Raw genomic sequence first — 15,489 nt, forward strand, 5'->3', positions numbered from 1 at the left:
GTCATCCCCTTCTCCTCCTGCCCTCAATCTTTCCCAGCATCAGGGTCTTTTCAAATGAGTCAGCGCTTCGCGTCAGGTGGCCAAAGTATTGGAGTTTCAGCTTCAACATCAGGCCTTCCAATGAATACCCAGGACTGATCTCCTTTAGGATGGACTGGTTGGACCTCCTTGCAGTCCAAGGGACTCTCAAGAGTCTTCTCCAACACCACAGTTCAAAAGCATCAATTCTTCAGTGCTCAGATTTCTTTATAGTCCAACTCTCATATACATACATAACTATTGGAAAAACCATAGCCTTGACTACATGGACCTTTTTTGACAAAGTAATGTCTCTGCTTTTTAATATGCTATCTAGGTTGGTCAAAACTTTCCTTTCAAGGAGTAAGTGTCTTTTAATTTCATGGCTGCAATCACCATCTGAAGTGATTTTGGAGACCAAAAAAATAAAGTCAGCCACTGTTTCCACTGTTTCGCCATCTATTTGCCATGAAGTGATGGGACTGGATGCATGATCTTAGTTTTTGGAATGTTGAGTTTTAAGCCAACTTTTTCATTCTCTTCTTTCACTTTCATCAAGAGGCTCTTTGGTTCTACTTTGCTTTCTGTCATAAGGGTGGTGTCATCTGCATATCTGAGGTTATTGATATTTCTCCCAGCAATCTTGATTCCAGCTTGTGCTTCCCCCAGCCCAGCGTTTCTCATGATGTACTTTGCATATGAGTTAAATAAGCAGGGTGACAATATACAGCCTTGACGTACTCCTTTTACTATTTGGAACCAGTCTGTGTTCCATGTCCAGTTCTAATGGTTGCTTCCTGTTACTGAAATGTAATCAAAATCTATTCCCCATATGAAGGACTAGCAAGCACCAGCTATGTGCAAATGTCACTTGACACTCACACATACACACAGGACCGATGTAGGGGTTATAATTAGCTTGCCAAGTGGAGGACACACTGCTACCAATGACGTTCTCATTATAGACCCAGTGATGATGACTTCAAATGCTTCATTCTGACCAAAATATACTTCTCATCAATTGGGTACTGTCTGAAAGTTCATAATTAGAGACCTGTGCTTTCTTGGTTAAAGATTTGGCTTTCATCAAAAAATATCTGGAAGGGGTGTGCGATGTGTGTGATCCATAATAAGCTTTAGCTGACTGTTGATGAGTTTGTGTGATTTTCTAGAGAGCTGTTTTTGACACAAAATTGAAGGTAAATAAAGCTTAGGATTGTGAGTCTTTAGGGAAGAGGTTTTTTGTTTGTTTGTTTGTTTTTGTTTTTTTATTAAGACTAGAGGTGGGTACAGAAAGAGAAGTTTAGAGACTATAAAGGAAAGCTCACCTGACTTTGTGATTTGGCCTCTGTGATGTGGTAGAATTATTTGAAAAATAAAGCCTGGCTTTGGACAGAAAATAGGGACAAGGTAAAGTGAGCCTTAAGCCTGTCTGTGGATTAAATTGGTTGGAGAGATGGGCCTTACACAAAGTTTTGGAGGAAAAAATATTATTTCAGAACTTCTCTCACTTCCATCAGCTCTCCTCTTCTTCCAACTTGTACGAGCCTGACTCCTACCCCTTTCAGGTTCACTTGTGCTGTGCTTACTCACTCACTTGTGTCTGACTCTTTGTAACCCCATGGGCTGTAGGCCCCTAGGCTCCTCTGTCCATGGGGATTCTCCAGGCAGGAATACTAGAATGGGTTGCCATGCCCTCCTTCAGGTGATCTTCCCAACCCAGGAATCAAACCCAGGTCAGGTTCATCTATCTCTTAGCAAACTTTTTCTCTTCCTCATTCCCTTTCTAAATTATACATATCTTATATTTCTTTATGTATATCTCCTATAATGTTTATAAAGGCTCTTCCATGTGTCTGCCTCTTTGTGAGACTCTTCTATTGTATGATTTAACTCTCACAACAACCCTGTGATTATCCTCAACCCCATTTTGCAGATGAAGAGCCTGAAAATCTGAGATTTGTGAGTTGCTGCAAGCCAGGTTCTCCATTTGGTTTAAAGACACAAAAGCGAGTAAACCTAGGGCCCATCCTTCATGTTCTTGGAGGGAGATAGATGTGCACAGACAGGGATATGTTGGGAGGAGAGCTGCAGGAAATCTCAAGATAAGGCGCTACAGGATTTTTTGGCTAATCCCCATTAGGCTGTGACCTGATAGTGACTTGAGGCCTTACTCTGTCTGACTTTTTGTCATTCTGATAGAACATACTCGAAGTTGTCTGCAACATGGAATTTCAGGTACTCAAACTCATGAGTCATATTTTGTTTTCTGGTAGTGGTGCTGGCTCAGTTGCTAAATCATGTCTAACTCTTGCCGCCCCATGGACAGTAGCCTGCCAGGCTTCTCTGTCCATAGAATTTCCCAGACAAGATTACTGGAGTGGATGGCCATTTCCTTCTCCAGGGGATTTTCCTGACCCAGGTCTCTTGCATTATTCTGACCTGGAATCAAACAGCTCTGGGGGAGGCTGTTTCCTCCTAGGTGGAATGAGGAACTTTTTGGTTAGACCTGTTCCACCTGGGTTTTAGGAGTACCTTAACAGGTTTTCACAAAAAGGCACGCCAGACACAAGGATCTGTATGTAGGTAGCTTATTTTTGGAAACTATTTCAGCATAAAGAAGTGAAAACAGGAAAGAATAGAAAACTAATCCACGGTTGGGTTATTGGGCTGTTTACTCTAATGGGAAATTGACAATCAAATCCCTCTGAAGCTCTCTGAGATACTATGAAGAATGAACCTCCAGAAACAGAAGAGAGGCTCATTTATCCATGCTAACTCCTTTACACTTGCAGGTTTGCACATGCACCAGAATGGCTGAGTGGATTCCCAAAGACGTTCCACGTGTGATGGCAGAGACATCCTAGCACAGAAAGAAGGGTGTATGTATTGGTGCAGCTGAGAAACAGTTGTCTGGCTTCAGCTGCATGCTGCCAGCTTCCAGAGCAACAGTAGAGGCTGAAAGCATAGGCTGAGTGATATGAAATGAGGCATAAAAACTGTCCAACACAGAGAGCTTGGTGATGGCACCTGAACTTAGGGCCTGGTAAAAACTGTTCAGAGTGGAGGGTAGAGGACACCATGGCTGCAAGGCAAGGCCCACGTTATATGATTGGTAATGTGCTAAAAAGCTTAGAAAGGACTTTTGTTCCATTTACTTGCTATTTATTCTGAAAGTTCATCCTTGGTCCCTTACCTCATTGCTGTGCTTTGAGTTCAGGCATCTTGTCTGGATTACAAGATAAAACATAGTGCTTGGAGGGGTGGCAGATTAAGTCATTGACATCCACCAGTTCGTGAGACTAATTGGTCTTTCTCAGCCCATGTGATCGTGTCATCTATTCTCCTGTTCAAAATGTTCCATGGATTCACACTATATACACATTTCCTGTCATGACATTCAAGTCTCTCCCTAGTATAATTTTGGGGTGCTCTTCTAGATCTGATGCCCAGTAATGTCATTTACTTGTACTTTGCATTTCAGTTAAATGACCAGGTGGGCTTCTTTTGAATAAGGTATAGGCCCTCTTCAACCGTGGAGGTTAGAGACCCGTGTTTTATTCCACATTCCACCACCAACCAATTCTGTAATTGACTGGGTCTCAATTTTCCTGTCTGGAAGACACAGGTAGGAGAATTAGATCAGTGTATCCCAAACCTGGCCAAATATTCAGATCACCAAGGGAGATTTATAAGGGAAAACAAATTATAAAGACCTACTCCTGGAGATTCTGATTTAGATGTCTGGATTAGCAGCAAGGAACATACCTTTAATAAGCACATTCTTATCTAATTCAATTGTATAGCTAGGTTTGTGAAAAGCAGGATTAGATGACTTTTAGTATTGCTTCAAATCTACGGGGCCTCAAAGTGTGCACTGGGCTTCCCTGGTGGTGTAGTGGTAAAGAATCTCTTTGCAATGCAGGAGCCATGGTAGGAATTGTGGGTTCCATCCCTGGGTTGGGAAGATCCCCTGGAGGAGGAAATGGCAACCCTCTCCAGTATTCTTGCCTAGAGAAAACCATGGACAGAGGAGCCTGGTGGGCTACAGTCCATAGGGCCCTAAAGAATTGGACATGACTTAGCTACTAAACAACAACAAAATGTGAATTAGCTGTCACTGAGCTCAAGAAGACTCTAAGAGATGGGACACAGGGATAACTTGTCATGAGAGAGGGGAGTTAGGAAAAGAGGAAAGGTTCCTTTGCAGAAACTTTTCAGTTTAATTAGATCCCATTTATTTTTGTTTTTATTTTCCTTACTCAAGGAGGTGGATTAAAATTATGTCAGAGTAATCTGCCTATGCTTTCCTCTAAGAGTTTTATAGTGTCCGGCCTTACATTTAGGTCTTTAATCCATTTTGAATTTATTTTTGTGTATGGTGCTAAGAAGTATTCTGATTTCACTCATTTACATGTAGTTGTCCAGTTTTCCTAGCGCCACTTATTGAAGAGATGCATTTTATTTTTAATAAATAATTTTTTATTATTTACTTATTACTTTTACTAATACTTTAAATTATTTACTTATTACTTTTTTTTTTTTTGCCTATTTAGTCAGATATATTCTATCTTATCTTTTCCAAAAGAATGTCAGAGCCTTGAGGGTAAGGATTTATACATTTAGTTATCTCCCATAGGGAGATATTAAATGTAATTGTTAAAAATCCAGGCTTGGAGTTAAATGGACTTAGATTTCACATCACCTTTGTAACATTTAGTAAAATACTTCATTTCTAAAATGGGAGTGATAAGATTTAGTTCATAGGGTTTGGGGGAGAATGAAACTAAAGTATATATATAAAATGCTTTGACATTTCATATATAAATACATATGGCATGGTGAGGTCAGCATATAAGTGCTAATAGAGGAAGACTGTTGGGGATACACACACAATAAGTGCTCAATAAATGTAAGTTATTAGTTTTGCATTTTAATGAGTGGATGTTAATTGAACAAATAATGTTTCTAAAATCCCAATCAAATATTATCCTGGGTATAAGCAAAAGTCCCTTATTTTAAGAGTTAATTTTTAAGGCTGTGGTCCTGGGGGAACCTCTGCCTTTCTACCGGTACCTCTAATCAGGTCCCCAGATCTCTAAACCCAGAATAAAACCGGCTCAGTCTCCTGTCACTGCCTGGCATTGATTACAGGCAACGATATGGTATCCCTTCTGAAAGATGGAGAAAAGCCTCCGGGCAGTCTCAATCAGATATCACATCAGGAAAATTTTGAAGTCAGTCCAACCTCTGATCCCCCACATAGAACAGAGAGTTAAGGGGCAACTCTTAATTCATTCGCTTGTGTTAGTACTACACCATTTGTCTGTTTGAACGACGGAGGGCAAGAGTTGGACTGAGAGGGACAGCGGACGAAACGGCAGGCTTAAAGAGGTGAGTGACTAAATCTGGGCTGAACTTATCCTAAGTCTCCACCCTCGGGTAGTGAAGGCTTTGGGAAGGACCATCTCCCTTTTCTGGTCTTCCCTGGTGGCTCCGTGGTAAGTATCTGCCTGTCAATGCAGGAGATGCAGGTTCAGTCCCTGGGCTGGGAAGATCCCCTGGAGGAGGAAATGGCAACCCACTCCAGTATTCTTGCCTTGGAAATCCCATGGACAGAGAAGCCTGGCAGGGAAATCCCCTGGGGTAACGAGAGTCAGACACGACTTAGTGACTGGGCATGCAGGCATGCACATCTTACCTCTAGTCTGTCCACGTGGACCGTGAGGTGGACACTGGCATGGTTGGACTGGCTCCATCCTTTCAGAGGACTCTTCCCAGAAAATGACCCCAGTTATTGTAAACCTGAGCAGACTGGAGTTGGAAGGGCATGATAAATAGACTGAAGTTTACCGAAGTAAGGATCTGGGAGATTCTTCAGTGCATCCTTGGGTCCTTTCTTCCCAGCAGCCGTGGCCGTTCTCTTAGAGACGGTTTCATCCCCCAGAGGGCGCTCCAGAGGCAGAGCCACTAGGGGCTCATGGGAACAAGACCCATAGCTTCCGGAAAGCCCTTTCTCCTGAAGTCCAAAATATCCAAATGAAAGTGTTCGTTGCTCAGTCGTGTTTGACTCTTTGAGCTCCCAAAGACTGCAGCCCACCAGGCTCCTCTGTCCATGGGATTCCAAAATATCCAAGTGTGCCTCTAATTCTAAAGAACTGGGAGATGACAGGGAGGGCAGCACTGGTCTCTCTCCTTCTCTGCTGCTGCTGCTGCTAAGTCGCTTCAGTCCTGTCCGACTCTGTGCGACCCCATAGACGGCAGCCCACCAGGCTTCCCCGTCCCTAGGATTCTCCAGGCAAGAACACTGGAGTGGGTTGCCATTTCCTTCTCCAATGCATGAAAGTGAAAAGTGAAAGTGAAGTTGCTCAGTCGTGTCCTACTCTTCGCAACCTATCAGGCTCCTCCGTCCATGGGATTTTCTAGGCAAAAGTACTGGAGTGGGGTGCCATTGCCTTCTCCTCTCCTTCTCTAAGTGACCCTTTTCCTTTGTTTCCACAGAATGCCTGAAATGAGAATGGTAGCTGAGAACTCTTCTGGGACAGAGTTCATCCTCGCAGGCTTAACCAGCCAGCCAGAACCCCAGATCCCCCTCTTCTTCCTATTTCTAGGTTTCTACATGGTCACTGTGGTGGGGAACCTGGGCTTGATAACCCTGATTGGACTCAACTCTCACCTGCACACCCCCATGTACTTTTTCCTCTATAACTTATCCTTCATAGATTTCTGCTATTCCACTGTTATCACTCCCAAAATGCTGATGAGTTTTGTCTCAAAGAAGAACATCATCTCCTACGCAGGGTGCATGACTCAGCTCTTCTTCTTTCTTTTCTTTGTCATCTCTGAGTCCTTCATCCTGTCAGCGATGGCATATGACCGCTATGTTGCCATCTGTAAGCCACTGGTGTACATGGCCACCATGTCTCCCCAGATCTGTTTACTTCTTTTGTTGGGTGTCTATGTGATGGGGTTTGTTGGGGCCATGGCCCACACAGCGTGCATGGTGAGACTGACCTTCTGTGCCAACAATCTTGTTGACCACTACATGTGTGACATCCTTCCTCTTCTTGAGCTCTCTTGCACCAGCACCTATGTAAACGAGCTGGTGGTTTTCATTGTTGTGGGCATAGATATTGGTGTGCCCACAGTTACCATCTTCATTTCTTATGCCCTTATCCTCTCTAGCATTCTCCATATTCATTCCACCGAGGGCAGGTCCAAAGCGTTCAGCACCTGTAGCTCCCACATTATTGCAGTTTCTCTTTTCTTTGGGTCGGGGGCATTCATGTACCTCAAACCATCTTCTCTTTTACCCATGAATCAGGGGAAAGTGTCCTCCTTGTTCTATACCATTGTGGTACCCATGCTCAACCCCTTAATCTATAGCCTGAGGAATAAGGATGTCAAAAGTGCTCTGAAGAAAACATTAAGCAAAATATCATTCTCCTGAGAAGGGGGCAATATTTAGGAAAGGGACATTTTTCCTTCTATAGATGATTCAAGTTCCATTGATTACATGGAGGAAATTTTAACCCTCTCTCAACAAGTTTGTCTTTCCCCTTTTAAGTGCCCTTTATCTTAAGAAGATTGTTAAAACTAGAGGATACTCACATTTGTGGGCCTTAAGGATCATTTGAGCTTCCCTGATGGTTCAGACAGTAAAAAATCTGCCTGCAACTCAGGAGACCTGGGTTCGATCCCTGGGTCAGGAAGATTCCCTGGAGAAAGGAATGGATACCCATATGTTCTTGCCTGGAGAATTCCATGGACAGAGGAGCCTGGAGGGCTACAGTCTCTGGGGTTGCAAAGAGTCAACATGACTGAGTGACTTAAACTTTCATTTTTCACTTTCAAGAGTTATTTAGTTAAGTTCTGTCTTATTTCTGAGAACAGATTCAGGCTTAGGTAACTTCCCCAAGGTCACTCAGCTACTCAGCAGCTGAACTGTGACTAGAATCCAGGCTCTTGCTTTTTAATACTGATTTCTTTCCATTACTGTTCACTTTCTTCCTCCCTCAGCTGCCTTAGAAGGTTTCATTTCAAGTGTGAGTTGGTCTAGGACATGAAAGTCTGGTTTTGTATACAGAAATTTCAGGCAACTTTTCAAGGGCTAATTTTAAATATCACATTTTCACATGAAGGTAGGAGGTATAACACTTTGTTGAGATGGTCTTGGCTGAATGACCAGACAGATTCTTGAAGAATTCTGCAGTGTGTGGGGAAGTGTGCTAGAACCCGGACAGCAGCACACACAGTACCTCCTGACATAGCGACGTGGAGCTTTGGCCACTTGGACTTCAATGGATTTGGCCAGAGTGCATGAAAGACCTCAAAGAATATGTCAGCGTTACAAAGGACAGGATTTGGGAAATATTTCACACACAATCATTTCCTTGTTTTCAAATTGTGCTTTTAAAGCAAGCGTGGAGAAATCTGCCACTCAAGGTTTTCAGCTGAGGATTTGGAGGCTATTTCAGAACCATAGAAAACCTAGTGTTATCCAGTCAGCGCCACACGGCAGAAAGCGACAGAGGAAATGGTCACTGATTGTTATGGTACGGCTTGCATTTTTGTGTGTGACCCTTTAGATCAACTTTCTGGTACTTTACTCCAAGCCCTGGGAGGCAGTCTTTAACAGTTCCATCACTGGGCTCCGTGGCCTCTGGTTTCTGGTTGGCTTAGGCAGGTTCTCTTTCATCAGCAGAGAAAATCAGAAGGTGAGAGGAGCGTGATATTTGTAATATTTATTTCCTAGAATTTCTTCCAGCTGGGCTACAGTGTCAGGAACTGAGTGCCCTGTTTCCAACTTGGTTACAGTAACTGTTCCCTCCTCTGTCTTTTCATGCCAATGGGCTACAATCTCTCCTGGCTCTTGCTAGTCTGGGGAGCTCTATCTCCCTTTGGTGGTCTCTCCAAATCACCTTTTGTGTATATCCCGGCAAATAGTTTCCTTGTTATATTTTTCAGTTACTTTGTTTTCTGCTGGGACCCTAGCTAACACACCTCACAGTAAAGGGTGGAAGTACAGCCTAAGTTTGTACATCCATAGCCTGATGTTTCTACGTATAAGGGGTAGGGTTGCCTTTTGTTTTAAAAGAAAATTGTAGGGGATAAATTTTTTTTTGAAGCAACAATACATGAAATGCAGTGATAATACTTTTGATTTATGAGAGTCTTTTTAGGAAAAGTCTCTTCTATATGGAAAAATGAAGTTTGGATGGAGGTATAGCTTTGCCTGTTGGATTGCACAGATCAGTAAGGGTGAGTTCAAACGTATGAGAGCAAAATGAGAGAACTGTGCTTTACACAACATAGAACAGATGGATGGACAGTATGGAAGCTGGGTGACTGGGATAGGTGAGAGGAAGAGAGTAGCATAAAGACCTAGAAAAATCAGAGACTAGGGAACTGGAAGGTAGAATCAAATTTGGACCCTAGCTTTTACTCAGTAGCTATGCAGTCTTCACCAAGTTACTTGATGTCTCTGAGCAAATGTTTTCACAGGATTATTCAGAGAATTAAATGGCAAATGCTCAGCAAACTTCATCTCCATTCCTGCTAGATCCTCTTCTCTTAGCATCAGCACTTCCACTAATCTGTTGTGTGACCTTGAGATAATCGCTCCATCTTTCTGGGCTCATGCTTGCTTACATGAAAAATGATTATGCTAGATCAGATTATTTCTACATTCTATTCACTATATATATTTATTTTTATATTAAATGTATAGTAGAGGTTCATGATGTTTACTAGTATTACCAAAAAATGGTCAGTGAAAGGGCGTCTGGTCCTTTCGTAGCCTCCCCTGGGGCCATCGCTGTTGCTTGTGAATTGTATGTATTTTTGACAGTCTTTGCACATACATACTGGAGAAGACAATGGCACCCCACTCCAGTACTCTTGCCTGGAAAATCTCATGGATGGAGGAGCCTGGTAGGCTGCAGTCCATGGGGTCGCGAAGAGTCGGACACGACTGAGCGACTTCCCTTTCACTTTTCACTTTTCACTTTTCTGCATTGGAGAAGGAAATGGCAACCCACTCCAGTGTTCTTGCCTGGAGAATCCCAGGGACGGGGGAGCCTGGTGGCTGCTGTCTATGGGGTCACACAGAGTTGGACACGACTGAAGCGACTTAGCAGCAGCAGCAGCAGCACATACATACACACAATATTGTCTTTATTTTCAGAGTCTATGAACAGTTGCTTTAAACAGATGAAAATTAATTAGAAGAGGAGGGAATAAGGAATTCTTATTGGATAAATAAATGAATAAAAAGGTAGAAAAGATATATGTGAAGGGTCACGGGTAGCCAAAAAAAGGGAGAGAGAAAGGAACACTGTGAAAGCAAGAAACACCATCTCTAGCTACAAAAGTTTGTTTCCCAAAACAGAGCTCACAGCCAGAATTTTTTTTTCTGATCTCTTGCTTTCAATTTTGTTTTTATAATTGTGCAAAATTCTACCATATGGATGTATTATATCCAGTGAACATTTTTCTACTGCTGTATGTTATTTTCACATTTCCAAATTATAAATAATGCTCAACAACATTCAATAAATCTGAGTCTCCCCATTAAAATATATTCTTAGACAAGGAATTACTGAATCACACAAGATTCTTGAACTTTATTGCAAAGTCCCTTTTTGAAAATTCAATCTCAAGCTACACTCTCACTAGCAGCATACACACATCTTGACTGTCCACTTTGGCCCAATTCTGTACTGGTAAGGGTGGCATTCATGAAAACTTATCACCTTTAATTTTGGTGGTGGTGTTTGTATTATTGTCTCTTCCTTCTATATCTTTTCTTTCCTCTACTTCATAAAGTATTTGTGACGCCTGAATGAGTAAAGAAAAGAGGGAGCAAATTGAAAATGTTTTCTCTTTCCTTTTCCTTCCTTATACACTCTTTAAATTTCTTAAATGGCTCTTTCTTGGTTTAATCATATTGCTGGTAATCTTTTTAATCCTAGGACAGGAAGGTGTTCTGGAGCCTTCCAGTCTGTGACTACCTACTATGAGGTGTCTTTCTGGAATACCTTTCTCCTGCCCTGGTTCATTTTTGTGCCTCTGCTCATGATAGTTGCAATGTAAAGTCCTTGTCACTTTCTTTTCTGTATCTATCCCTACCACAAATTAGACTGTGTAGTTTTGTGTGAGCAGAGTTCTTGGTGTCTGTTTTGAGACATTCCCCACACCAAGCACAGTGCCCGGCACATACACAGTGGAGATTAAACATATATCTGTTGGATGCAAGATTGGATCATCTAGCAGTTTTAGCAGCTGACTTACCAAAGGGGTTTCCCTGTTCTGTCTTCTGGCAACACATCTCTTCCAGCACACAGATAAACACATGCTTAGTCCCTAATATCCCATCACTGATGCCTTGATTATATTGCTGCTAGTCACTCAGTCACGTCAGACTCTTTGCAACATTATGAACTGTAGACTGCCAGACTCCTCTGTCCGTGAAATTCTGCAGGCAAGAATACTGGAATGGGTTGAGATTTCCTCCTGTAGGGGATCTTCCTGATCCAGGGATCAAACCTGCGTCTCCTGAATTGGCAGGCAGATTCTTTACCACTGAGCCACTTGGGAAGCCCTTGATTATGTTATTCTTATGTTTACTCCTGTCCCCTAATTTTAGGCACATGCCACCTGGCATCTGTAGCAGAAGTCAGACCCCACCCTTATCTGTAAACCACCACTTTGCTGCTGCTAAGTTGCTTCAGTCATGTCCAACTCTTTGTGACCCCATGGACTCTAGCCAGCAGGCTCCTCTGTCCATGGAATTCTCTAGGCAAGAACACTGGAGTGGGTTGCCATGCCCTTCTCCAGGGGTTCTTCCTGACCCAGGATTGAACCTGAGTCTCCTGTGGCTCCTGTATCAAACACAGATTCTTTACTGCTGAGCCACAGGGGAAGCCCAAACCAGCACTTAATACTCCTCCTAGTAGTAAAATTTATAGTTTTCTATAAAACGAATACCTTCAGCAAATTCTAAGCCACTATCCAACTGAACATAGGACTTTGAGAGAAATCTAACAGTTGGGCATTCATTTCATATTCCCCATTTTAGTTAATATGCCAGAGACAGCAAGCTGAAGAAAAATTTGTACAATATAGAAATGAATCATTCACTTATTAAGTTTCCATTTTCCCCAGAGTAATGGAGACCATAATCTCAAATGATTGTGTTCAGAACATTAATACACTTAGAAAAGAGTCACCAAGATCACAGCCTGATTCTTTGCTGACTTTGCATAGCACCATTTCCTCAGAGCAAAGCTTCCTTTTTCTTTAATCTCAATCTGGGGACAATTTGATAACACAGAGTTCTTGAAACTTTGCAAGTTTCTTGGTAATTTATTGGAGAAGATTACTACTTTTCTCTTTGTAATTAAAAGTGAATTGTGGGGAGATATTTTGAGACTATGAAGTGTGATGTTCCCTTTCAATCTTTTACACCCTAGTTTTAACATCCATTGATGGTGCTTGCCTGATTCTATTACTCTGATGGTTGTAAAATGGAGATCTTCTACTTCCATCAAACTTTTGTTATTTGTTTCTCACTCCATCAAACTTTTGTAGTTTCGTCAGGAAGAACCCTTATTTCTTCTATATTTGTTCATTCATTCATTCATTTATATCATTATGGACTCATACATTCTAATTTTATCTGAGTTATGATTCATTATCATCATTATTTCCTTTGATGCTCAATTTGTCCCTGGTTTGTCCAGGGCAACCCTCCTCACACTGGACCTTATGACCTTTCAATATATCTACATTAGAGTTTGAGCACCTTATTATTTTCTGGCAAAACAATCTGGCTTATCCTGTTCTTTCCCAGCCCAAGCACTGGTTTTATGTGGAGACAAATGGTGTTTAAAACTGAAATATGAGTGTTAGGTGAAATGAACTTTATTTAGTGTGATTCTGCAAGCAGCTGTTTAATGGGAGAACAGTTGTCTCTGTAGTCATTTATGTTTGCTCTTTGAGGACGCCTTGTATGTGTAAATGAAACTTGCTTTCTGTGAAGAGGCCAATGCTCTGTGTCCCAAACATGGTGGTTCCCTAGCGTCATTTCTCACCATGTTTGACTTGCGCACACAATAGTTTCCCAGGTTCGATCAGTGACCAGTGAGACCACATAAAAGGAAGAGCCAGGCCTGGAGTGGGAGAAAAAACAGCCCTGAGACACTTGACCCCACAATTTGGTTGTAGATGCCATTCAATCTGGCATCCTCAAGGATACGACTCCTTGTCTCTCTGCCTCCTTCTTCACGCATCTTGCAATGAGTGTGATTTGAGAATGAAGGTGGGCAAGAGTCTCACAAGATTCATGGGATCACGTTCTTCAAACAAAATCAATAACATTTTATACAAGTTCTCGTTTAGACTTCCTACAACATATGAGATGATTTGCTCTGCTTTATAAATGGGCAAACTGAGGCTTAAAGATGTTAAGAACTTACCTGGAATAGATTGTACAGATAGTAAGTGGTGAAAGAAAGAACTGAATTTAGACTGGCTGACTCTGGTGTTCACACTCCTGCCACTTGCTGCCTTCCAGAGGCTCAGTCTGCAGGTGCAAGAAACTGTGATGCATGTATATGCACCTTGTGCCAAGTCCAAGGTCTTGCTGCCTCAGAGCTGGACTTGTCCACGCATTCACTCTCACTTGAAATGATTTGCCAAAAAGAGATGTGAAGGAAGAGTTCCAAAGACTTTTCTCCTTATCCAATGCACTGATTTGATAGGGTCAGTAATACAAGCATATGTGAGACCTGCTGGACTACAGTGATATGGATTGTGAAGTCAAATATACAGAAAATGTTTGAGGTTATAGTCTCAACCTTAGTTAGGTGATCTAACACATGCAGACAGCTTAATGCCTGGGCAGATACAGAAGGTGCTAGATAAATGCTGAGCAAATCCTGAGTGAGATCTTAAAATGCTAAATTATGCAGTGTTTTGTTTTTAATTTTTTTAAAATAATTTTTCTTAAATTTGCAGAAGCAATGCTTGAGTGTTGTAAGAATATGTAAAAGTATCAGTAAGCAAAAGATTAAAAAATCTATGATCCTACCACCAAGAGATAACTAGTTACTCTTAGGATTTGGGTGTTTATTCTTTCAGAAATTTGTGTTGTGTACCTATGATGACTTAAATTGGTTTGCAAAAACAACACACACATATATATCCACAAACATAACAACACATGTGGTCAAATCGTTTGATTTTATAACTTTTTTTCTCATTCTGTAACACAATGTAAACAGCTCTTCATGTGACTAAACATATTTTAAAATCATGATTTTTAATGGCTATCCTCATTATATTAGGAGTTGTAAGATCAGTGGAATGATGTAAAATGTTTCTGTTGGCTGCACAGGACAACATTGTTTCCTTCTTTGCAAAGAGTTTTTTTTTTTTTTTTTTTTTTAACAGTGATGTGTTCATCTGAGGATTCTAAATTTCCTTTTCTAAAATTCTAAGATCAGCTTTCTCTTTGACTCTTTCTCATGCGTGACATTCTGCACTTTCCTCCCACCACCTGAGTTCAGGTTTCGCTGGTCTCCAGCCCATCCTTCTCCTACACTCTTTACCAAAAGTCAGAAGCAACTTTGGAGACGTCAGCTCTCCCCTTTTGCTCACCATCAACTACAAACTCTGGTGCTAACAAGTTTCCACCCCAAATGTGATTCTAGCTTCTTTGAGGCTTCACCTTCCTAGTAGGGAGAAGACTCTCTGTCCTATACAGGTAAATGAAGAAGCAACCCTTTCTCTTCCTCCTTATTTGCCCCTACTTCACTCCAAGGGAGTGAATGGTTTACAGGACTGATCAGAAATTAGGAAAATTAACTTATAATGTGGTTCAGGGTGGCCCAGCCCCCTTTGTAAGGCCTCTCTCCTCATTTCTAGTTAAGACATGCACATTCTCAGAATCTCTGTTCATCTCCTCCATCTGCAACCCTTCTCCTTTGTTGAGAACACCAACTGTTGTCCAGCTCAGTTTAGACCTGGATTCATAAATTTAGTCTCTGGTGTGCAGTGAGGGAGTTATAAGGTCCTACTGTAGATGTACATCCAAGCTCGGTCTTCTAATTAACTTTATCAGGAATAAAGCTGGCATTTTTTCGCCCCCTGACTTCTGTGTCTAACTTCTCAATTGATTCTCGAGTCAGAGAGGGAAGCAGGATTTAATTTACCACCATCATTAATCTACCCCAACTACATCTCACCCCTCTCTGCCATGTATGCAATGATTCAAGTTTCAATGTCATTTTCCATTTCCCAAATTTCAAATGCTTTTTTTTTTCTTTCCCTCCATATGACTTTTAATATTTCCTTTTGTGGTTCTCTTTGCCCAGAACATCCTCCTGATTTTCTCTCTTGATTAAGTTCTACTTATCAGTCAAGACTAATAGCAATGCATTTCTAAAACCACATCATAAAGCAGATTGT

The 15,489-nt window shown here is 41.6% G+C and overlaps 1 protein-coding gene across 1 annotated transcript; it reads left to right on the forward strand.

Moving 5' to 3' along the window:
• The first annotated feature begins 6,520 nt into the window (after nucleotides 1–6,520).
• LOC129653713 (olfactory receptor 145) lies at nucleotides 6,521–7,468 on the forward strand. Its single transcript, XM_055583424.1, has one exon. It carries the CDS (start codon nucleotides 6,521–6,523, stop codon nucleotides 7,466–7,468), a length of 948 nt encoding a protein of 315 aa, XP_055439399.1.
• Nucleotides 7,469–15,489: the final 8,021 nt, after the last annotated feature.

Source organism: Bubalus kerabau, chromosome 5, assembly GCF_029407905.1.
Source record: "Bubalus kerabau isolate K-KA32 ecotype Philippines breed swamp buffalo chromosome 5, PCC_UOA_SB_1v2, whole genome shotgun sequence".
Classification (NCBI taxonomy): Eukaryota; Metazoa; Chordata; class Mammalia; order Artiodactyla; family Bovidae; genus Bubalus; species Bubalus kerabau.

Excerpts from the sequence above, each read along its gene's own strand:
- LOC129653713 (XM_055583424.1), top strand. The coding sequence starts at position 6,521 with ATGCCTGAAATGAGAATGGTAGCTGAGAACTCTTCTGGGACAGAGTTC.